Source organism: Haliotis asinina, chromosome 12 (assembly GCF_037392515.1).
Source record: "Haliotis asinina isolate JCU_RB_2024 chromosome 12, JCU_Hal_asi_v2, whole genome shotgun sequence".
Taxonomy (NCBI): Eukaryota; Metazoa; Mollusca; class Gastropoda; order Lepetellida; family Haliotidae; genus Haliotis; species Haliotis asinina.
Genome location: NC_090291.1, coordinates 40,635,631 through 40,660,475, shown reverse-complemented (window position 1 = coordinate 40,660,475; position 24,845 = coordinate 40,635,631). Strand labels below are relative to the sequence as shown.

General features: G+C 41.0%; 2 protein-coding genes across 3 annotated transcripts in view; one reads left to right on the top strand and one right to left on the bottom strand.

Moving 5' to 3' along the window:
• Positions 1 to 4,383: 4,383 nt before the first annotated feature.
• Positions 4,384 to 14,476, bottom strand: LOC137257352 (nematocyst expressed protein 4-like). Its single transcript, XM_067794673.1, has 6 exons — positions 14,358 to 14,476; positions 13,115 to 13,150; positions 11,486 to 11,701; positions 8,210 to 8,326; positions 6,940 to 7,062; positions 4,384 to 5,142 (listed from the first exon to the last, which is right to left on the bottom strand). The coding sequence occupies exons 1-6, from the start codon at positions 14,371 to 14,373 to the stop codon at positions 4,436 to 4,438; spliced, it is 1,215 nt and encodes a 404-aa protein (XP_067650774.1). The 5' UTR covers positions 14,374 to 14,476; the 3' UTR covers positions 4,384 to 4,435.
• A 126-nt stretch (positions 14,477 to 14,602) lies between these two features.
• The window catches only part of LOC137257351 (eukaryotic translation initiation factor 2-alpha kinase 1-like), a 30,052-nt gene continuing 19,809 nt past the window's right edge, over positions 14,603 to 24,845 (top strand). Inside the window, exons 1-2 of one of the 2 annotated variants that reach the window (XM_067794672.1) lie at positions 14,603 to 14,691; positions 24,376 to 24,473. In XM_067794672.1, coding sequence (XP_067650773.1) covers positions 24,383 to 24,473 — 91 coding nt within the window. In that variant the 5' untranslated portion in view covers positions 14,603 to 14,691; positions 24,376 to 24,382. Of the gene's footprint in view, positions 14,692 to 23,149; positions 23,598 to 24,375; positions 24,474 to 24,845 lie in introns of those variants that run through there. The other variant, XM_067794671.1, reaches the window with a different exon arrangement.

The following is a 24,845-nucleotide window of genomic DNA, read 5'->3' as shown; positions in this document are numbered from 1 at the left end:
CACTATGCTGACGTACTCTTTCCTGACCCTCTCTACCCGTGAAGATCCGGGTTAAAATTGATCATCAGGGCCCCGTTTCACAAAACTCTCGTAAGCTTAAGATCTCGTAACTTTTCTCGCAGCATTCCCACTTCCTATGTTACAGTATAGGAGGTACGAATGCCACGAGAAAAGTTACGAGATCTTAGGCTGACGACAGTTTTGTGAATCGGGATCCAGGAACCTATGGTTATCGTAACATGGTTATCGTAACACGGGTCGGGTCGTCAGGCTCGCTGACTTGCTTCACATCGAACCCCCACTGAGTTGACCTAGTAGAATGACAAATCAATTATTATTTCAGTATGTACCGTCCTTCAGTTAGACCACCGTCCCTGAATATTTCATATTACGCTTTAATTTTTCTCTTGGGAATATCCTCCTGTTAGCAACCTCAGAACAACATCGCTTCCAACTACTTCGCCTCTGTTTATATCAGAGAGCTGTTTAAGAACATCTATCAATTATTTAGTAACAACGTGCTGAAAGCAAGCAAAAACATCCTGAATCGTTACTGTTATTGAACAAGACAGTATTACAACTCGCCATACTGTGAATGCGTTTGAAAATACGTGTACACTACAGTTGACTTCCTATATTATTTCAAAACCTAGACATGTGTCTCTAGACCGTTATGGTTAAATGCGATGTGCATTGCGATACTGAAATTATTTATTTACCTTCTTCCGGTTAAGAGTGAGTGACTGTGTATATTTTTACGCCGTTTTAGCAATATTCCCGCAATATCATGGCGGAGGACTAGAAACGGGGTTCACATATTATGTCTATGTGTGGAATCAAACCCGGGTCTTCGGCGTGACGAGCGACCGCTTTAACAATTACGCTACACCTGGGGTTAAAAATCCACACCATTCTTGTCAAACAATTAATCGACGCACCTGAAGTACGAAACGCGACTATGTTAAATTATGTAATTAGAGTAATTATTTATGAAGAAGTATGTCGACTAAAACATCTGCAAACAGAAGCAACGACTTTGTAAAGATTAATCAATATGGTCTCAAGGATCGATGTTGCAGGTGATGTTCTGGATGATAAAAATTGGACAAAGTTTGTATCAAGAAAAGAAAGCACCCAGCCGGTTTATTAGTTCCATCTGGGTGAGATTGCTGTGGTGTTTTGGTAACACAGACACAATGTCACCATCAAAACATTTTGGTATTATAAAAAAAAGTATCTAGGTATTAAGTATTTCTTTTGGAATAAAGCTTAAGAACTGCGTTTGGTAAGTCAAAACATTGATTACACAACTGTCTCGTTTCCTGACTGGGTTCAGTCCTGTTGTTTCCCACACAGAATTCGCCCATAATCGAGAGTGGGGTGTTTGACAACCTTGTTCGCGTTACGTCCCTTTCCTTCTTTATATGTATATGGATATCTGCGTACTCTTGTTTGGCCCAGGACGTATAATTTTCAGCAATACATGCCCCTGTGGTCCTATCTTACTACAAGTCGTGGGGCGGTGGGGCTCGTCACCCTGGGTTCAATTCCCCGCGTGGTCACAATGTGTGAAGAAATTTCTGGTGTTCCCCACCGAGATATTGCTGGAATATTGCAAAGAGTAGCGCAAAACTAAACCCACTCACTACTACAAGTGGCAAGCTTATTTCTGCGTGCACCTCCGAATCACGTCCATTTTGTTTATGTAGACAGAAAAAACAGGACAGGACTGAAAAAATACCGGCGATTCAGAAAAGATAACATATCGCGAAATACGAGCTGTGTTCGACTTCAAAAGTTCATAAAAAAAACAAAGTCGTTACGGTCTTCTTTGTTACTACAACTCGTATGTTATCACAAGTCGCAACGTAAGATATTGCTGAAGGAACGCAAATCTGTACAGCGAATTGCCGCGTTTCAAAAACCGGAAGTTGTCCTGGCATGACCAACCAGCCGAATCATAGCGTTCAATATACTCGTAACACGCAAGACACATGCTCCATTTTCATAATTACACACATTCTCCATTATGCATACATGCAACTGGAAACTCGGTCTACACGGGCAATTCCATTATGACTTAATATGTATGGAAAGATTTGTTTATTGTCTAACGCCAGCAATTTTTCAGATATTTTACAGGGGTCTGTTATTATTCAAATGATATATTAGTTTGATTCGTTTGAAATATTTGTTTACTTCGTTGTTTTTACGTCACAATTAGCATAACACTAGAAATTGGCTGCACGGATTATACCGATGTGAGGAATCGAACCTCGCTGACCTGATTGACACGTTCCCAGTTGCGCAGATCGAAATCGATGCTTTGCTGCTGATCATTGGATTGTCTGGTCCAGACTCGATTATATACGGACCACCGCCATATAAACGTTAGTTGGAATATTGCTGAGTGCGGCGTAAAACTAACCTGACTCACTCACTCTTGCAAACACTGGTTGCCGAGGATCAATACTACCCCGATCTTCACGAAAAAGATATAACATTAAATGAAAAACAAATTGCCGAGTCCCGGATGAGCTACCCATTTAACATAACTGGGCTGACATTTGGCGTGAAACCTTGTAACTATTTTTTTGTGCCAAAACTCGTGGTGATCGCTAAAAATCAATGGTATCATCCGCCACACTGTTTGCATAAAGCGCTTGTACATATGTTAACAATCAAAGGTAGAAGCGAGAAATATAATCCATGGGATAATGTTCAGTAATATCGACTCGGTCATACCACAGCACACAACGTTAACAGGAAGCGACATTGGACCGTCCCTTACAACAATGCAAAATGAGAGTTGCCGCCTCTTTCATCAAAAAGAGGGCCCATTGTGTGTGGCCAACCAACGTATTCTCAATGGATTCCTCTACATCAACAATTAACCTGTGAAAGTCTGTGTGAGAATAGGACTACAGCAACCCATGCTTGTCTTGAACTCTTTAACCACTATACTGGCAGCAGGCTAATCCACCGCCACTGGTCATAAGCGGCGACCAACTACATGAAGTGGTCTGGTTAGTTTAGTGATTGAGATCATCAGCATCATTGACCACGGGTATCATTGCTTCGATATAAATCGCAGGTTTGGCCTACATTAATTTGGCACATCTCGATGTAAGAAAGGCGTAATACATTATGGAAAACAGCTTCTTGATTACTTAATGAAACGACGTTTCGGTTCTTATACCGTTGTCAAGCAGGACTGCCTCGTATCATCAATCAGCTTCTAAAATACCAGTCAAACAGACCATATCCAGAGATAGCGTTAAACGAACATCGCTAAACAGTGCTGACGTAAACCGTTTGTACGTGACTCCCTTATCAATATTCAGACGAGTTAATAATTGCTGTGTGTTTAAGATATTCTGTCACACGTCTGTGACATTCGTAACTACTCGGGTCATTCCGGAAAGCCGGATGGCGTTCAGTTACGGAAAGAGGCGAGTAGTTACGAATGACGTCTGTGACTTCCATACCAACTGCTCATGGCAATACACATGTGTAAGTGCTTCTGTGAATGAATGATTCAGGTGATTCAAGCGTCTGCATTGCAAATTCAGTATAAACATCTACTGTGGTTAATAGCCTCCATGTTAACTAGAAGGAAGAGACATTGGGCCCACGAGTTCCTTTCTCCATTCTGTAACACTGCACAAGTGAGTGGCGATCACCTTAGTTCTTCGTGAAAGGAAGGCCAAGGTTAACTAGGGGCAAGAGGTGTAGGATTGAGTGTGACTAGAAGGAAGAAGGATGGGTTAACTCGAGGAAAGAGGAATATGGTCCAGGTTAACAAGAGGGAAGAGGGATAGGATCAAGGTTAACTCGAGGAAAGAGGAATATGGTCCAGGTTAACTAAAGGGAACATCAATAGGATCAGGTTAATAAGAGGGAAGAGGAATAGGATCCAGGTTAACTCGAGGAAATATTGATGGATTTGGTCCAAGTTAACTAGGGAGGACAGCAATAGAATAATGTTAACTAGAGGGAAGAGGGGTACTGTCACAGTTAACTAGAGGGAAGAGGGGTACTGTCACAGTTAACTAGAGGGAAGAGGGGTACTGTCACAGTTAACCAGAGGGAAGAGGGGTACTGTCACAGTTAACTAGAGGGAAGAGGGGTACTGTCACAGTTAACTAGAGGGAAGAGGGGTACTGTCACAGTTAACTAGAGGGAAGAGGGGTACTGTCACAGTTAACCAGAGGGAAGAGGAATAGATGCAGGTTAACTGGAAGGAAGAGAGATAGGATCCAGGTTACAACATTTCAGTGACGAATGGATGTATGGTGTCTGTATCGAGATACGTATCGGCATCGAGACATCACTTACCTACACAGGAGGAACAGAAGATACACGACCGATGGAACGACTTGATTCTTAATCATCACGTTTTATTTTACAATGATGCATAGTATGAGACATCAAGTCACCCTATTTTCAGTCCTGGGTAAGGCGTTGCACCCAACCAAGGGACGTAACCGATGGGATATGGGGTTTCCCCAAGGTAGGGTGTGGCTCCAGGGCTTGGTGTGTATCCAATAGGATATCTGCTGGGACCAGGGTATGGGGTTGCACTCGGGTAAGGAGTGTAACCAATTGGCCAGGGTGTTGGTCCAAGGTAGGGTGTGGCTCCAGGACTGGGTGTGTAACCAATAGGATATCTGCTGGGTCCAGGATATGGCGTTGCACCCGGATAAGGCGTGTAACCAATTGGCCAGGGTGTTGGTCCAAGGTAGGGCGTGGCTCCAGGACTGGGTGTGTAACCAATAGGATATCTGCTGGGTCCAGGATATGGCGTTGCACCCGGATAAGGCGTGTAACCGATTGGCCAGGGTGTTGGTCCAAGGTAGGGTGTGGCTCCAGGACTGGGTGTGTATCCAATAGGGTATCTGCTGGGTCCAGGATATGGCGTTGCCCCTGGGCATGGTGTGAAACCAATTGGAAAAGGTGTGGGTCCAAGGTAGGGTGTGGCTCCAGGGCTGGGTGTGTATCCAATCGGGTACCTGCTGGGCCCAGGGTATGGGGTTGGGTATGGTGTATAACCATTTAGACATGGTGTATTCCCGTAGGACGGCTTGACCCCAGTGTCCGTTGTGTGTAGCCAAGGTGTAGACCCAAGGATGGATGTGTCATCTAAAGTCAGAGCTAGTCGTTAGTGGATACAGTTTGGGATGTTAGTGATTTTGTGAGTATTATTTTACGCCTCTTCTCGTATAACATATTTACCAATATTTCAGCAATATGAAAAGGAGGCCATAGAAATATTCTTCACATATGTATCCAAGTGGGGAATCTACTCTTAATCACAATGTTGGATGGAGCGTAACCAGACATAAGTGGTCTTCGGCTACCCATGCTTGTCCTAAAAGACGATTAACGGGATTGGGTGGTCAAGCTCGCTGACTTGGTTGACACATGTCATCGTATCCCAACTGCGTAAATCAAAGCTCATATTGTTGATCATGGATTGTCAGGTCCAGATAATAAATGTACCAAGTGATGCTACTCAGATATGCCATCAAGTTCTTTGGATCTACAGAAGACACTACTGGCTTTCTAAAATTGCTTTTTAACAAACAGAATACTAAATGAAACACTGTCTCAGCTGGCGCGAAATGAACAAGGATTCCTAGATGTCGTTTTTCAAACTGATTCCGTCAGTGCTGCCATACTGTCACTGTAATGAACGTTTCTGAAGTTTGAAGCATTTCTGTGACTCGCTTGTCAAAGCTATTTATTTTGTTCGTTTTTTCTACATTTTGTTTTTCAGTACTGTTAGCATCTCAAGAACTATGACCGGACAAAAATAGTTAGGGATATACATGTATGTACATTTTGACACTATTCTATTCTTGATACAACTTTCTGCCTGGGAATCAAGGTCCCTATCCATGAAGCGTTCGAACGTTTGAAGATCGGGACCATGGATCCGGGGTAGAAAGTTGCATCGAGAATCATTCTGTCATTAAAGGTCCCAAAAGAGAAACGCAGTATATTTTGAATGCAATCGACGAGCATTTTTCTCAGCGAACATCAAATAGCGAACAGTACTTTTAACAAACAATCTATCATATGCTTTCAACAGACTTAACCATAAATGGTTTTTTTCACATCATATATGTTTTGTATACAATATTATATCCCTATACTTCAGTGTACAAATCAGTTTGGATAATAGTTCATCTTTCATCCACGTTCGTATTGATTAAACCATAACTAGCTATGACCTGTTTAGTTATTATTTCTACCTAATGAGCGTCGATTTCACGAAGAATTGCCATTTTGATAATGTTATTCTTTATCCTTGATTTGCGTTTCATCCAGTTCCTTATTTTCTGTTGATTTTTTACAGTGTGTGAACTGTTTATCTTTCCATTGCTGACGTAATGATGGCGGTGGGATAAAGTAGATATTAACCCGTTCGCACAACACGCCGCAAGCAGAGGTGCGATTCCCTCACATGTACACATAGTGCGAACCCATTTCTGGTGTGACCCATTTCTGGTATTGATGGAATATCACTTGACTCAAAACGATTCCAATCACAGCAGAAACTTTGCAAATATGTGAATAACTTTTGGGACACGTAGCCCGTTAAATATTCCAGAAACCAGGGGAGACAACTAACCTCATCCACACACCAGGGTAGACAACCTAGAAAAATTAGGTTACAAAGGGAGACAACTTACCATCTAATCTACAGACAGGGGAGACAATGTAAAAAAAAAAAAAAATAATCCAAGACAGAAAACGTCTAATCAAATATTTCATAGACAGGGGAGACAAACTGACATTTAATACACGGAATAAGAAAATACAAAAATATCATAAATTCATCAGACGCTACAAGATAATGGACAACGGATTCCACAATGCTGATCGAGAGCTTCCAGCTGACTGATGCTATTACAGACAAAGAAGACAACTTACTGCACAATCCACATGACTTTGCACAGTTGTTCCAGGCCCACGATGAGAAGCTTGCTGAACAGACTTCTTTGCTGACGCCACTGCAGGTTGATATTCGGTCTTTACACGTTATGACGGTACGCACTACACAGGAAAGCACAAGTCACAAGAACAAGAAACGAGTTTGTCATTTGTTGCATCAAAACCGATGTCCAACAGAGACTAAAGAAGTAAAAGGTGACATCACGCATTTGTAGCCCTACACGGTATTACCAATATACTGGTATATCGCAATACGCTTTTTAAACGATACGTCTTGCAACATGTTTTCTGAGAACCGGTATATCGCGTAAAGAACATATATGAAGCTTTTGTGATTATCTTTATGGCTTAAATTGAAATGCACACTCTTCCATTCACAACATGTGTTCCTTCATCATTCAATGACAAAACAGCATGCTGCAATGCAATAAATTATATGAAAAAGAAAATCGAAAATAGAATTCATGACTATGCAACCCAATTTGAGATTGGTATTATCAGAACCATAACATGTATGTTTAAGGACTTATAGAAAATAGTTTAGGACTGAAATTCACAATTAGCGTCACTCACTATCAAACCCAATATATCGCAACACATATGACAATTCCCGAATCGCAATATATTGTAATACAAGTTATTTACACAGCCCTATACACTTGTTCTGCGAAGGTGTTGTCCCGATCACAGAGACCAGTGCACACATCAGTTGAAGTTAGACAACAATAGTTGCGGAGGCGGAGAGTCCTTGGATGGGTAACCAAGTCTGGCAGCTTGACTCCTGAGAGTCTCTTTGACTTCAGTTCTGTTCACCGTGGCGAGTGAACGCTTTATACCCATAACAAGCATATTTCGAATCCGCAATGCAAAGGCGGGTCTTTGTCTCAGTACCGAGAGGGTTGTTTCCTTTCACAGGGAGTTTGGCGTCAACCTCCACATTCAGCTAGAAACTGACCAAACATCACCAGCAAAGAGTTTTTCTGTTACTTTTTTAAATAGCACTCTCAGCAAATTCTGTATACATCCTTATAAATAATTGAGTCTGGATCTGACAATTCATTGATGGACACATGAACACCTACGCAATTGCCAAACGATGGCATGTGTCAACCAAGTCAGCGAGTCTGACCACCCAATCCCATTAGTCGCCTCCTACGACAAGCATGGGTTGCTGAAGATCAGTTCTAACCCAGATCTTCACGGCTCTTCCTACAGACAGCAGGAACATCCAGTTGACTCGTTCACTTACCGCAACGTCCACAGGTGTAACGGCAGTTACTATATCCCCACTCCGAGGTACCGCACCCGATATATCTGGAGCCGTCAGTGCAAGCACTACTCTGGTCTTTACAGTAGTCATCTCTCACTGTGCACAAAACAAAGAAATCTACACCCGGAGCCCATGTCATATAAAGGGAAGCTAAGAAAATTTGATGAAAGTCGTTCTAGCACAACGTAATCACCTCAAATCCAAGGTTTATAATACATACGTTTTGAGCAAAACTAACGCAAAGGTCATAATAAATAATAAACACATGAATTATTTTTCATAGGATCTGGGCTCTTATTCTCGAAACGTTCGTAGCCTAAGAATTCGTAACTTTGATCGTACCCAATGTGTTATGAATAGGTCTAAGAAGTTCGTAGAGCTACGAACGTTCGAGAATAGCTAGCCTGAACCATCCAGTTTGCGAAACAAACACTAGCCCGTTATCCCGTGGCTAGTAGAATTCCAGTCGTGTCAGTGAATTACTACAGTCACTGTCCCGACTGACTAGTGAGTTTTCATGGGATCATTTTGTAAAAATACCATTCTCTCCGACATGTTCCGTTAATACACTTTCAAATCATACAAAATCATGGCCCCATAAAAATATTCATCATACTAGCAACTTAACGGTAAAACCCGGGTCTGCATTCATATTTCGGGCTAGTGTATGATTTTGTGGGCTAGTAACTTTAAGACATACGATGCTAGCCCAAATGGCTAGCAAAAGCTGGAAACTTTTTCACTCTGAATACAAGCATATCAAACCGATCTGTGCCGGGAAGAAGTCTTCACGGTAGTGTAATGATGTCTCTATGATACGAATGATGTCTCTATGATGCGAGTGATGTCCCTATGACACGGGTGATCTCTGTATGAAAGCGGTAATCGTTCAGTTTTATCGACGAAAGGAATGTTTGTTTATGATCCTTGGAACCTACTTTGCGGTAGCTAACAAATATTCCAGAAAATTTAAAGCTCATGAAATCTGATCAATGCATGTTGAACTTTGATCACAAATGCGAAGGTTTGTGATATTTGGAAAACTGCAGTCACTGGAAACAGAAAAAAGGACACTTTCAGTGGAGTGCTGCTGTTAGAAACATGAAGCCTCCTGGTGTGTTGTTTGCTCGTTGAAAAAATCTTAATGAACGGAGAAAGTAAGTAACCAAATGGCGGCAGTCGGAGAAATCTCTGAACAAGGATACAGAAAATGGACGAGGCTTTATCTCCCTTCCACTGTGTATTAGAAAAGTCGGTAGGTACAGTTTTAAAGCGTTTCCCCATCTCCTAATTTTTCATTCCGACGTTAAATGATAAAACGTTTTCCTACCTGAATTTCCCCGCCGCTGTAGCGTGAGTGAGTTTAGCTATGGCGATATTCCAGCAAAATCACGGCAGGCGACATCAGAAATGGGCCTCACACATTGTACCCATGTGAGAAATCGAACCCGTGTCCTCGGCGTGACGAGCAAATGCTCTACCCACTATGCTCTCCCTTCATACATACATATGCACACACGCACACACGCACACACGCACACACGCACACACGCAGCTGTAAGCAATATATATGCCCAGGTGAGACTTACCCACCCCGGACGCTCATGAAACTCCCAGAAACAGAAACTCCCAGGACAACTATCTCCAGTTCAATTTTCTCCCAAAACGTGATTTCGAGGCAAATCCACTCGACATACAGCATCAATTGATTAAAAGTCTATTACCAGGTGATATATATTTAAGATAAATTTAAGATCATAAAGATAAGTAAAACAATTAGTGAAAAGCACTTTTTTGCTGTTAGGTTTGATTATTTTTTCGTCCTGCCTGGTTTGTTGTGAGGTGTGTTGTTTTTACAACAAGATATGTTTTGATGTAGATTGTAGTACTGTTGTCTAGCAGGAATCTGTATCGAAACGTCGCACTCATGAAATAAAGTTTCTAACCATAAAGTTTGTTCAGTACGTCGAAACTTTTAAAATGCAACTTAAAGAAGGAACTAAGGAACTATTGGCTTGGGACAATGTAGGTGACCAGTTACGGCTTGATAACAAGAACCTGTATCAAAACATCTACAATAGAAAGATTTAAAACTAAAGACATCATGGTCTCAAATTGGTTATGAATATACATGCATATATGGTTACATCGCAGATGGATTTCTCCACTATTTTAGGGGAACCAACTGCAAGAAAATATGAAGATGAATTGCCCGAGGATTATATGCATGCATCAACTTGCTGAAACGCAATGTGTGAAACAGATGTGAACAGCTGCGTTTTGGTGTCAAGTTTTGTTTTGGAGTAAAGTTTTGTTAAGAATTCGCCAATTTTCACTGAGTTGCATCATTTATTGAACTCATAAAAATACTCTTTTGCAATACATCAGTCCATATGTAAAGAGCACGTTCAAACAGCATGGAATGTTTTGGAAAATTTAGTTGAGATCAGCTGGCTGGAGTAAGTGGCTACATTTACAGCCGTGAGTCTAAAGTTTTGAAGGATAATAGGTGGAGTTCTATGGCGTTTATCAGAAATGACCCCATCTGAATTTAATCCCAGAAGGAAATACACTACTCACCACACAACTGACAGAAATCTGGGCAGTATTTGACGGCCCACTTCAGCTCAGCAACTTTAGCAGTGCACCCCGAGGAGTAGAACTGACACATTGTCACACAACTCGCAGGGCAAGACGTTGAAATAAACTACTCACCACACAACTGACAGAAGTCTGTGCAGTACTTGACGGCCCACTTCAGCTGAGCCCCTTTAACAGTGCACCCCGAGGAGTAGAACTGACACATTGTCACACAACTCGCAGGGCAAGACGTTGAAATAAACTACTCACCACACAACTGACAGAAGTCTGTGCAGTACTTGACGGCCCACTTCAGCTGAGCCCCTTTAACAGTGCACCCCGAGGAGTAGAACTGACACATTGTCACACAACTCGCAGGGCAAGACGTTGAAATAAACTACTCACCACACAACTGACAGAAGTCTGTGCAGTACTTGACGGCCCACTTCAGCTGAGCCCCTTTAACAGTGCACCCCGAGGAGTAGAACTGACACATTGTCACACAACTCGCAGGGCAAGACGTTGAAATAAACTACTCACCACACAACTGACAGAAGTCTGTGCAGTACTTGACGGCCCACTTCAACTGAGCCCCTTTAACAGTGCACCCCGAGGAGTAGAACTGACACATTGTCACACAACTCGCAGGGCAAGACGTTGAAATAAACTACTCACCACACAACTGACAGAAGTCTGTGCAGTACTTGACGGCCCACTTCAACTGAGCCCCTTTAGCAGTGCATCCCGAGGAGTAGAATCGACATAACTCGTAAGGCAAGACGTTGCGGCATCGGTACTCCGGAAGTTCCACCGTGACAGGTGTTGGGGTCGAGTGCGCCACCGGGTACGGCGTTCGGTACGGTGTCGGTATAGGCAGCAGCTGAGAGCAGACTGTACACAGATGGACCGGTTAGGACCAGGCGGTAAGGGCCTAGATTTTCGAAGCTCACTTAGCGCTAAGATAGTCGTAAGTGCCGTACATTAACATAACTTACGACTATCTTAACGCTAAGAGAGCTTCGAAAATCTAGGCCCAGGTGAGTAACCCATCCATTGCCAAATCGCTGATCCTGCCATTGCGATTGGTTAGTGCGTTTAGTTTTATGCCGCATTTAGCAATATTCCAGCAATGTCACGGCGAGGACATCAGAAATGGGCGTCACTTGTTCTTAGTTCTGATCCACCAAACACCATCATTATGCTTCAGATTCTCGATCTACAAAACGTTCGTAAGGTTACGAGCTGTCGTAACTACCACAGTTCGTAACTATCTACATTATTATAAGCTTACGAATGTCGTAGCTCCATATGGTTAAAGCGTTCGCTCGTAGCGTCGAAGACCCGTGAGCGATTCTCCACAAGGGCATAATGTGTTGTGGCCATTTCTGATGTCCTCCGCCTTGATATTGCTGAAATTTTGCAAACAGCGGCGTAAAACTATATTCACTGCAGAACGAGAGAGGTCAACTCGATCGGTGTCCATAACAATATGTCCCTGGAATCGACATCGCGAAATGAGAGCAGAACCATCTGCAACAGCTAGTGCCCGAAGTTTGTCTCTAAAACAAGACCTCTTCTTTGAATTCTATTTTGAAATGTACATGAACTGCATGACACCACGTTCGTTTCACTTGCCGGATTAGACTGATCTTCAGTGGCCCATGCTTGTAGTAAGAGGCGACTACCGGGTCTGGCTCGCTAATTTTGTTGACATGTGGCACCGTATCCCAGCACTGCAGATCGATGATCATACTGCTGATCACGGGCATGTCAGACCCAGACTGGATTACATACAGACCACTGGCATATAGCTGGAATATTGATGGTTGCGTCGTACGCGTAGACCTTACTCCCTCACTCACTCGTTTCGCTTGTCAGGTCATGATGACCTCAGGCGCGACCAGTGTATGTTGCACATTGTCCTAGAATGATTTTACGACTCACTGTAATCTAAAGAGGTATTTGTGAAACGGCCTCAAAAGACCATTTGTTGTTTAACGGCGAACTCCGCAATATTCTGTGTATACAGTGGCAATCTGTAAACAATCAAATCTAGAACACACAATCCAGTGATCAAAAGTATGAACATCGATCTACGCAACTGGGATACGATGACCTGTGTCAACCAAGCCAGCTGGCCTGACCACCCGATCCCGTTAGTCGCATCTTGTGACAAGCGCAGTCGCCTTTTACGGCAGCTGAAGAGATTGCAGCAGGATTTCGTGAAACAGGAAATACAGGTTCGTCAGTAACGTTGTTTATATGTTTGTTGTTAAACCACACTCAGCAACGAACAATACACACCTGAACCTAACAGCTGAACTGCCACGTAAAGCGCCGCTGGAGAGAAAAACAAAGGACATATATTTGTTGGTTTATTTATTATGGCGCAAATGTTTGATACTGTGGAGCTTAAATATTGACAAATGAATTTAACAAGACAACAATGTATCCTACGAAAAATACACATCTTCGCAGATAGTCCATTCAATAAGTAAGTCCCAATTGACGTCGTATAATGTTATTGAGGAGTGAGTGAGTGAGTGTGTTGGGTTTTGGACAGCTTACACAGTATTTCAGTTACGGTGAGTGAGTGAGTGAGTTACGTTTTACTCCGCACTCAGCAATATTCCAGCTATATGGCAGCGGTCTGTAAATAATCGAGTCTCGACCAGACAAACCAGTGCTCAACAATATGAGCATCATTCTGCGCATTTGGGTACCGATGACATGTGTCAATCAAGTCACCGAGCCTGACCATCCGATCCCGTCGGTCGCCTCTTACGACAAGCATAGTCGCCTTTCATGGCAAATATGGGTTGATAAAGGCCAATTCTACCCCGGGCGTTCAGTTACGGCGTGTCAGTGCCATATAAGAGGAAAGCCCGGGGTATTTCAGATCACTAACAGTTACGTCTTTGGTAAAAACCTACCCTTGTGGTCAGTGTGCGAAACAACCACTGGCCAACTTGCCCATGGCTAGTAAATATCCACTCGGGCCAATAACTCTCCACAGTCACTCTCCCGACTGGCTAGTAATTTTTTATGGGGTCATTTTTTTTAAAAATATATCACTCTCACCGACTTTTTAAGTCATAATACACTTGTGAACCAACCAAAATTATGTCCTGTTAACTGATGGTGTTTTACCTTATCATAATCCTTTGCTTAGTTTTCACATTCAAATTTCGGGCGAGTGAATTATTATTTTGTGAGCTTATAACTTGCAGGCATATCTAGCCCAACTGACAAGCAAAATTCGGACACTACTTCGCACTCTGCTTATGGCATAACTGACTAACCCAGTTACACAATGGAGGCGGATAAAATATTCGTAACTATTAATATATTGATAAAATTACCGTTAGAAAGGAGTCAAGAAACTGCCTTTTTTTCGTGAACAGAAGTAATCCAGACTTACCAATGGATATAGCATTGCATGAGCAGATTTGAATCAACAGGTGTCTGGGTCTTTATGAAAGCTGTGATTTCTATATCGTTCAAGCCGTGAAATCTCTCTCCCCACAAATATATTTGTCATACGTACCTAATTTGGGCAACATGTTTTTTGACGTGTCTCGTGTTCAGTCTGAAACTCTCGGTTTTCTATATATACAAACTGACGCCAACGCAACAGATAAGGCACCAGAAGATGGCAGAGGTCAGAACGTGGGCCGTCCATATCCGAAAAATATGTCATACAAAAGTAGAGATAGGATTATATTATCGCGATGTTTGTTCCGTTTCTGTGTCTTGTCAGAAAAACCTACACTGACATGCTCGGCTATCTTCAAACATATGCACTAACGGAGAAACGATATTCCCTGTAGACAGCGCTCGCAACGATCAAAACCGCTGTAACCCTGTCAAGCAGGCTTTTGGTAAGAATGTGTTTTTTAAAGAGTGTGTAATTGGTAAAAGGGGTGAAATGGGTTTTGAAAAAGCTGATTAAAGCAATTTTCAAACTATATCAAGGCTAGGGACGCCAGAAATAGGTCTCACACATTGTAACTATCTTGGGTGTCGAACCCGGACGAGCCGAGCTTTAAACGACTGGGCTATCCCATCGCCACTGCATCTGCTGTTGTCGTTCACATTCTACTCAAAAGAACTTCAGGGTCAAATGGAAATTGTATATCATAGTTTTAATAGGTCTTTTATTGCTGCGGAGAGGCGGGATAGCACAGTGACTGAAGCGTTCGCTCGTCATGCCGTAGAACCGGGTTCGATTTCCCCACATTTCCCGATTTCTGGTGTATATTGCTGGAATACTGCTGGAATGTTGCTAAACGCAACATAAAACCAAACTCACTCATTCACTTTCAATGCTGCATCGGATTATCGGATTATAGGAAATCTTTCGTAATTTGTTTCTGGGGCTGTGGACACACTGGCTTTAGGGGCATGTCGGGACATGTCGCTACAGTCATTATGCTCCGACTCCTTAATATAAGAACCTGAAACCAAGGTACACTAAACTGACCACCATCCTCGAAACAAATACTGTGCCACTTCATGTGCAATGTGCAATGTGCAATGTGCAGTTTGCATGGATGTCATCCAGTGCCCGCATATTTTCACAATAAAAAAAACTAAGTCATTGCATTCACCATCATTTGATATCTGAAGGTGACAACTTACCATCCAACAGCGGAAGAGCAATAACATGGCTGCAAGATCGACTATCCCTCTAAATGTAAGCCAAAATGTTACCGGAAGATTTCGGCAGGGATTTAAGCAGGGAGACTATATATGTCCTTAGATTATCCCCGGTTTAAGTCAGTAAATGCTGTTCACGTTCGTCCCTGTCTCGAATCCACAACAGTTCTTCCTATGTTTGATGAACGGTGCCGGGTATGCGTTTGTTTCGTCAAAACCGTTTGCCTAATTAACGTCGCTATATGCCAGTCGGTAAATGGTTGAGCCTGCACCAGACAACCCAGTGAAAGACACATACATAGATACGTTCTTGAGAGGCATTCAGAAGTTGATATTCTAATATAAGCCAAAACGTTATGGATGTCAACTTCTTTCTTATTTAAACAACGTATCTGGGTTATTTCTTGCCCCTTCGTCAGGTGGACGCGGACTAAAACATAAAAAGGATAATATATAGGGGAGACCCGGTCAATTAAAGCGAATCCTTTAACTTTGTAAGGCAATTGTGATAAACCATACATCGTTAAGAAAGATTTTTAGATGTCTACGAGAGAAACGGGTTATCTATTTTTAAGTAACCAGTTTATTTCCTTCACGTAACAGAGGTTTTTAGTTAAGAGCGTGAAATGGATTTTCTTCAAACATTGGTCACTTTACCCCATGCTTGGTAAAAGGACGTGGAAAGGGCGTGGTCAAAGAAACATTTATTTGTATGCACTATATGTTTCTAAACAAGGAACATATATTTAAAACAGTCTGAACTTTAAACTGAACATGCAAATTACTGGGAACTCCTGGCGTGTCAAAGCACATACAACATTTGCATAAATCACAAACATCTTCATCACCACATTCTGCATGATACAATACGTTACAGATAATGCATTCGAACCAATCTTCATTTGCGGGGTCAGTGTACTTTTCGTTACAATGCAAACAAAATGTTTGTTTCTCCCGACCACTGTTGTCAAGTCAAGAAATGCATTTTCTAAACAAGGAACATTTGTTTAAAACAATCTGAACTTTAATTTGAACACCTAAATAACTGGGAACTCCTAGCCTGTCAAAGCACTTAATCATTTGCAAAAATCACAAACATCTTCTTCATCACCACATTCCGCATGATACCATAGCTTACAGCTGATTCATTCTAGCCAATCTTCATCGGGTGGGTCAGTGCACTTTACAATACAAACAAAATGTTTCTCCTGACCCCTGTTGTCAGTTGAACCAGGCTTCCTGTTCTTCTGTCTTTTTGCAGTCGTTCCTTTGGTATTAGAAGGTTTTCTCTTGGTGCCCGTGTCCTGTTGGCGTTTCTCTTCTTCAAGGCTTTCTTTAAAAGCCACAAAGGTGACAGAGGACATAATCCTCCTTTTTCTGACACGTTTCTGTTAAGCCTTAGGGGACGTAGGCAGTGCCCGTGTCGCGTCCTTCATTTCCACCGATGCTGCACGGGAATCATCCATAAATTGATCGTCTGTTGGCAGACAGCTGGCTTCAACATAATGATCTTCATCTGCATGAGATGAGTTTGGATGTTTGAGTTCAGGGGACTCAACATTGAAAAGATTGAGCAGGAGAGGCTTCCTGAGAGACACAAGCAGCTGTGGACATCTGACCTTCAGCCGAATCCTGTATTGCTTCTGGATCTGCTTCCGGTTTTGGTTCCTCTGTCCTCTATACAGCCATGAAATCTCCTTGCGGGAAGATATTTTGATTGAATGGCCATATACCAGTGCAGCGATAACCGTTGGTAGTTTTTAGCATTCCCAAATAGTTGGGCCATTTCAAACACTGATATTCTTTTCCCTTGATTAATCAACATCAACCTGTCTGCTTCCTGGCGAAAATGTGTCTTTAACGGGCCAAAGTAGGTGCAGCCCAGTGGTTGAAGTCGATGGGTTGTGTGGGGCGGTAAAACCAACATCGAAATGTGGCTGTCTGTGGCAAATGCGATTGCTTCAAGTGTTTTATGGGAACTGTGACCATCAAGCAGTAGGAGACATGACTTCTCACTTGTAGGTTGAACAAAGTCTCTGAAATGGCGGAGAAACAAGAAACAAATCCTGATTCATCCACCCAATTCCACTTCATTTCGCCAGCGACCCAGCAGGAGCTCCCTTCGTCAGAGTTGGAGTCATTCTCTTCAGTGGATATATCATCATTGGGGGTACGTATGTGCCAGCTGCACTGAAACAACACACTACAGAGATTGTTTTACCAATTCCCCCACTTTGGCAACCTGCTGTTGACCTTTCTTCGCAAGAACATGTCGCGGCTTGTGGACCACCGTCTCATCCATATTCCATAGGGAACTCTCTTGATTTGAATATGTATTAATTTCACCTCTCAAAACTTCGTAAAACATGTCTACTGCTGGTTTGTTAAGTCCAGCTATACGTGTCAAGCTTGTAGGCTCTGGTTTCCTAATGGACAGCTCTGGATGTCGCTTCAAAAAGTTGGATAACCAGCCTTCTCCTTTTCTTTTGCTTTGGTTAAGGCAATGTTTAACGCCTTTTCATTCTGCTAAATCAAAAGTAATTTCCGAGTGTCTCTGGTATGCAGCCCGTAGAACATCTGTTGCATAGTAATAGTGTGACTGGCGAAGGATCATCATCTTCCTTTGGTCTATTTTTATGGTCCATGAACATATCTAACATCACTTCTGCTGACCTCAACCCAAAGTAGAGGTGGCATCGAATCAGACTGAAAAGTAAAAAGACAATACGCCACTGTGTGCCATCGTCCGGTTCAGAGAAAAATAAATTTGATATTTCTACACTAAGACAATGTGTCTCTGGTTTTCGTAATGTTTTCTTGTTGAACGTATATGATCCAATTTCTCTTTTCAGTAGTTAGGTTGTAAGATTTCCTCCACTAACTTCAAATACCAGACCATCAACAAACATTGTTTCAGACTGAAAAATAAAACTTCATTTTAAACTATGCTTCAGCATCTTGAACAATTCGTGTATGTATTTACATCAAGGTGTTAAAGTGGGGTTTTTTTAGTTTAAAAACTGACTTTTGTGTGAAGTATATGCATAGGGGCAAAACACGCCGGTACTGGTGCGTTTTGCCCCAGAGTATATGCCTTTTTAAAATGGAAATGAAATAGACTTGACGAGATAATTACGCGCGTGCGAACTGTAGAATTACAAGTTTTCACGTTATATTTTCACTTAAAAGGTTAAGTTTAAACTTGGTCAGTAACGAAGCCACCAGTCAGTTAGTGATAGTTCTCATGATTCATACATGACAATGCTAAATTTCAAACTTTTCCCCCACGTACTGATTTTATGCTTGCTATTTATGATGCTGTCAGCTAGCACGATGCATGACGTGATCTGTGATTGGTCGATAGCAACATATAGCTCCCTCTGTTGTTCATTCTAAAAATATACCGTTTGATCACTTTGCTGTGGGGGCGCGTTTTGAATGTACGTGAAACCAGAGTGATGATTTTAAGCATGTGTATGTATACAATAAAAAAAATAGCTGATGACAGAGAGTGAAAATATACTCATTAGCTTCTCTCGATTATCCATTATAACAACACCATACCGGTTTTTTTTGTATTTTTTGCGATCTGTTCATGTGAACACACCAAAGCAAATTTACGTGATCAGATGTGAAAAAAAACACGACATATAATATGTAAATCATTTTCAGATATTACATTGCTACAAAGACGAGTGCAATGGAACAAGGCTGAACTGCCACAGGTTCATGGGATTGTATAGTTCCTTCACGTGGATACTGAACGATTTATTTCTGTATCAAGGAGACCATACATCTAGCTTTTGTCGGCTTTAATTACGATACTTGCGTTTTTGTTGCTCGTTTTCCGTCTGTCTGTCTGTTTGTTTGTGCGTTTGTTTGTTTGACAGTCCTTGCTTGTATTCGTGCACAGGATTAGGGCCCGTTTCAAGTAAAAACGACATGAATTGAAAGCAATCAACTTATCAAAGCTCCGACAATTTCAGTGCATGAGATCAGGGAGAATACTAGACGTAGATTATCCCTGATAAAAGAAGGACAGTCACACCGCCCGAGAGGGTCTAATTATATTTCTGACGGACCGTCTAAATTTACAGCTAGCCAGACTGGTGGTCTTGTAAACTTTGTAGATAATATATTCCATCCATTCGACTCTAGCTGAGATTTATGGCAGTATTTCTTACAGCTACAGACATGTAACTTAGACCATGCCCAAATGAGGCGCATTTAGAAAATATACACGTATTTCCCAAATACAATGTGGATCAGCTCATGTCAAACTTACTGAATTTAGAGTTATGTCCCTTTCCGGATGTAATTCATTGTCATGGCGGCGTCCTTCAAACTTCTGGACAACTAGCCGAGAGCCGCGATGCGGTCCTATACAGTCAAGACATGACCCTGCATCGCGGCCGAGAACACCACCTTCATAAATCCTATTCAGATTCTAGCGGCCGATTACCCCTCGTATTTTCTTGAGATTTTTTAAATATACTTCCCGTGGGTTTTTGACTGAAAAGTCGATACCGATCTACTCCCAGATAATTTCCCTACACATACACGTAACTGTCATGTTTTTATAATCATACGTTTATATATTAATGGGCATGTTACCCGTAAACTTCGTGTTTCAACGATAGCGAGCTGACATGTTGACATGCTCTACGCATGCGCCAAATTTCTATAGTCTGTATCGGAAGATGTTCTGCATTAGTGGTACGCAAAACTCGCTCTCGTCTCCTGTTTCGCGCGCTCGTAATTCAGTTATAATCACTCTTATGTATAACGTATTTATCTGTTTTTGTGCCATGATTTATAGCTTTTCTTTGCAGAGAGGGTTGTTGTTGTTAGATATATTTTTTCTTTTGTAATTGGTAGTTTAAATTAGCAACTGAGATTGTTTGCGGCTCTATCCTCAAAGGATGTTGAAGAAGTGTAAAAGTATTGTCCTGAGACAGTTCCTACCTCACGAACTTAAGTAAATGCAAAGTTACCATATTTTTTAAACGTGTGATTTTTGAGGTTTCCAAATATGGCTAGATTTGACTACTATCGCCAGCGGTACAAGAGATCATGTAAATCCAAATAAGGTCCATGCAGGTAGACAAATTACTGTAAGTCACCGAGATACCCGGTGATCTACCTTTAGTTGGCGCGTATCCCCAGTCCTTTTCTTAATTTCTTTTCTTTATTTTAATTTAATTCTCTATCAGTGATAATCTAGTTATATTCCTGTCCTTTCTATAATATAACTTTTTCTGTTTTTATGAGTCAGTAGAAGACGCGCTCTTTTTAAATACTAACTGTGATAGACTAGTGGTTTTACAGTCCTTTGGTCGACAGGTTCTTCATACTATGCATATATATTTCGTTTTTATATCACGTATGTTCTCGTCACGATATGGCTGCAATATTGCCGATGTGACGTTAAATATTAACTCACTCATTAGAAGATGACATATCCCACCGGCCCTCACTTCTTACATATAAAAGAACAAATCTGAGATTACCTGAAGCTTGATTGTTGTTTGACAACTTCAAATCGTTTCCACGGGTTTATTAAATGAATTGTTTTAGTCACCATATGGCTGAAATATTGCCAGTGTAGTTATCAATCACTCACCATTTGAATGTCCTGACAGATAAACAACGGAATAATTTACCATGTGGTTCAATGTCTAAACATAAATTACGCGTTTTTTTGTTGTTGGGTCGTTTTGTTTTTGTTTTTGTTTTGTTTTTAATTTTTGGTACAGTTTTTGCAGAAATAAAGTTTCATAACCAGCTTAATATCATGTCTTTGGCAATTGAAAGTGATTACGCCGCATATATTATAAACAACCCCCCCAACCCCCCCCCCCCCCCCCCCCCCCCCCAACCCCCAAACAAACAAAAAACAGAAAAAAACCAAAAACGATTATATCGTTAAAGGTTAGTAACGAACGCACACCTAGAGTCATTAAACGCCTTTGTCCATAACAATATATACGTCATATAACATGTGTGTAATATAAATTTCATAACCAGGGTAATTTCTTATGAATATGTCTGTTAATAAGAAATACTAATAACTTTCCTACAGTGAAACATTGTACCAATCTGTTGTTCTAATATCTCCTTTCAAGTATTTTTCTTGGAAAAGATATTATCAAATCCATAAAAAATCCTATGATGTGGAAAATGAATCTGTATCATTTGATTGTATATTGGGGAAAGCATTAAATCCATATACATATAACCTCAGAACTTCATACTACAGGGGGAGGATGCAGGTTAATTTATGCTGTTGCTTAGAGGATGATGTTTAAAGGGGAAATATAGACAAAAATTAGTTAATCAAAATGGCAAAATGATACTGATACATTAATATCGAAAGATAATTTGACAACGTCAGTAAGTAATAGCAACGAAGAAGACAAAGCTAAGATGACTACAACACCGTATTATTCACAGAAATTAGGATGCTGACAACAGATAAAGTCGTTCAAATTTAAAATTGTAGTTTCTCTGTATTCTTTCTGCAAAGCTGAACCTGAAAATATCATTCATATTTTATTTAAACCAACACATGTAATATCATTGAGGAACAACCAAGTATAATTGAGTGAGTGAGTTTAGTTTTAAGCTGCACTCAGCAGTATTCCAACCATATGGCGCCGGTCTGTAAATAATCGAGCTTGGACCAGACAATCCAGTGATCAACAGCGTGAACATCGCAAATGGAATACGATGATATGTGTGGACAAAGTCAGCGAGCCTGACGATCCGATTCCGTTAGTCGCCTCTTGCGACAGACATGTGATGCTGAAAATTAAATCTATCCCGGATCTTTACGGGTGCACAACATTATAAAAAATGGATAGAAAATTATTCCGATACTAAACAAAATGCATAATAGAACACCCTCATTTTTTATGATTAAAAGAAAAATGTAATGACGTCTGAATTCAAATTACCTTGCAACAATCAATACGTCTGCACAAACACGATCAAATTCACTCACAGATTAAGTTCAAACATTCATATTATCCGGCAAAATATTATTTATAAGTGTAAAAACTAATACTAGTAATAACATTCTTATCTTACACTTAGGCCTGCTAGGATTTTGTTAACAATACAAGAAAGTAAATTTGGAGAATGTTTGAAATTCTTGGACATGTGTCGAAGTGAAAAATCATAGTGAAAACGACAAGATCGTGCTTCCTTAAGTGTCCTGAGCACTATGTTGTACAAAAATAAATGTGCTTGATCCCAACTAAACGTATTTTTCGTTTGGATGTGAATGGAATCCTCTCTGCAAAGAAAAGCTATAAATCATGGCACAAAAACAGATAAATACGTTATACATAAGAGTGATTATAACTGAATTACGAGCGCGCGAAACAGGAGACGAGAGCGAGTTTTGCGTACCACTAATGCAGAACATCTTCCGATACAGACTATAGAAATTTGGCGCATGCGTAGAGCATGTCAACATGTCAGCTCGCTATCGTTGAAACACGAAGTTTACGGGTAACATGCCCATTAATATATAAACGTATGATTATAAAAACATGACAGTTACGTGTATGTGTAGGGAAATTATCTAGGAGTAGATCGGTATCGACTTTTCAGTCAAAAACCCACGGGAAGTATATTTAAAAAATCTCAAGAAAATACGAGGGGTAATCGGCCGCTAGAATCTGAATAGGATTTATGAAGGTGGTGTTCTCGGCCGCGATGCAGGGTCATGTCTTGACTGTATAGGACCGCATCGCGGCTCTCGGCTACTGGACAACGTATCACGATGTGAAATTCTTTAGACATATTCATTGCCCCCTAACCATGTCATGTGCAACGGACTAAAGAAGCGATGCGAGGTTGTTGATGTGATTAGAAAAATAACCTCTCATCGGTATATTGATGTTATGTTTAGATTGCATCATTCTAGAAGGTTCTAGCTGCACATGTGATGAAAGTTTTCGTCTGCATGGTTTGCTTCGGGAAATTCCCGGCTGGTCTAAACATGGAGATGATGATAAATATGTTACATCATGATTAAGTGGAAAGCGGAGCGGGTTAGAGCTTAAAGGCAGCAATCTTCGCGGGTGCAAGTAAATTCTGGAAATTGACTTCTGACAGACCGGTAAGCCTTTGTGTCAAATGGTGACATTGTGTTGTGTTTGTAATTCTTTGATTTGCCGGTTGGCCTGCAGCCGTCTGTAAGCTATAAAACCTACAGGCCCTGAATGAAATCGCAGGCCCATTTTGTTAAAGTCATACCAATAAATACAAAATAGACTATACTATACACAGTTTCATACTGTGTCCACATGACAATTAACGAAGCATGTGGCACACAGAGACGTGTTTGTTCGTTAAAGACTGGTATTGACAATCCTGCGCACAAAGTGCTAAAACTCCAAGAAGTGAAACTGTGAGTTATTACAACATGATGGACCATTGCTGAATCCTGAATGTTCACAAAGAAAAATAAGGTAAAAAATTATAGGAACAGGTTCCAGTTTAGGGCAAGACAGATAACTTACTGAAGACCACAACAGCCTACATATATTTAAAATTGCTGGCTTGATACAGAAACAACCAGAGCAGGGACTCTGTGCCGGCAGTTATTTCAAACGCTGGAGCCAGGGCCTAATTCACATTTTCGGTGAAGAAGGATAATTTCCATAACAAGGAATCTAATCATTACATTAAAAATACACCACAGAATGGGACATTCTGTAAGTTCTGCAATTCAGGTGTTCAAATTTGTCCACATGTGTGTGAATATTCTTCTGTGTTGTTTCAGCATTTCGGAAGACGATACACATGCGATTTCAAACAGTTATTTGCCTTTCTTATCTTCATTTTATGTGAATCTGATATTGATGATATTTGCATGATAAGATGTATGTTTCTAGATGAAGAATGCCTGGCAACAAAAGCATAACAAGAAGTTTGGGAACTAAGACTTCATTCTCAAGAAACAGGGCTCTGCAGCCCTTCAGGAACCTTGATGGTGATTATTTTCTAGGAATGTAAAGTATTTCATAAGATTAGACCTAGAAATGGAGCTTTTGAAGTTAGATTAAAGATTGAAGTTTTCAGTGTATTAGTGTAGCATGCACTGATAAGGAATGCGACAAGTGTAAATTTTCTACCCAAATTTTTAAAATCCTTTTCTTGACCCTAACCTCAAGCGGCGCACTGTGTTCATTCAGCCATAACATTGCATTGGAAGTACTGCAAAGGCTATGCTCATTTAACGAAGAAGCATCAAGATTTTAGCCTTCCCGGCCATGGGCCATAATAACAATTATGAATATGTATAAGACATGATTACAAAATGCCATTTTGAAAGTGCTCGGATGTAACATATTTTATATTTGGG

Coding starts and splice junctions, on each gene's coding strand:
- LOC137257352 (XM_067794673.1), bottom strand. Junction 7,063..8,209: donor TTACACCTGTGGACGTTGCG/GTAAGTGAACGA, acceptor TTTCCTGTGTAG/TGCGTACCGTCATAACGTGT. Junction 5,143..6,939: donor AAAGTCATGTGGATTGTGCA/GTAAGTTGTCTT, acceptor CTCTGACTTTAG/ATGACACATCCATCCTTGGG.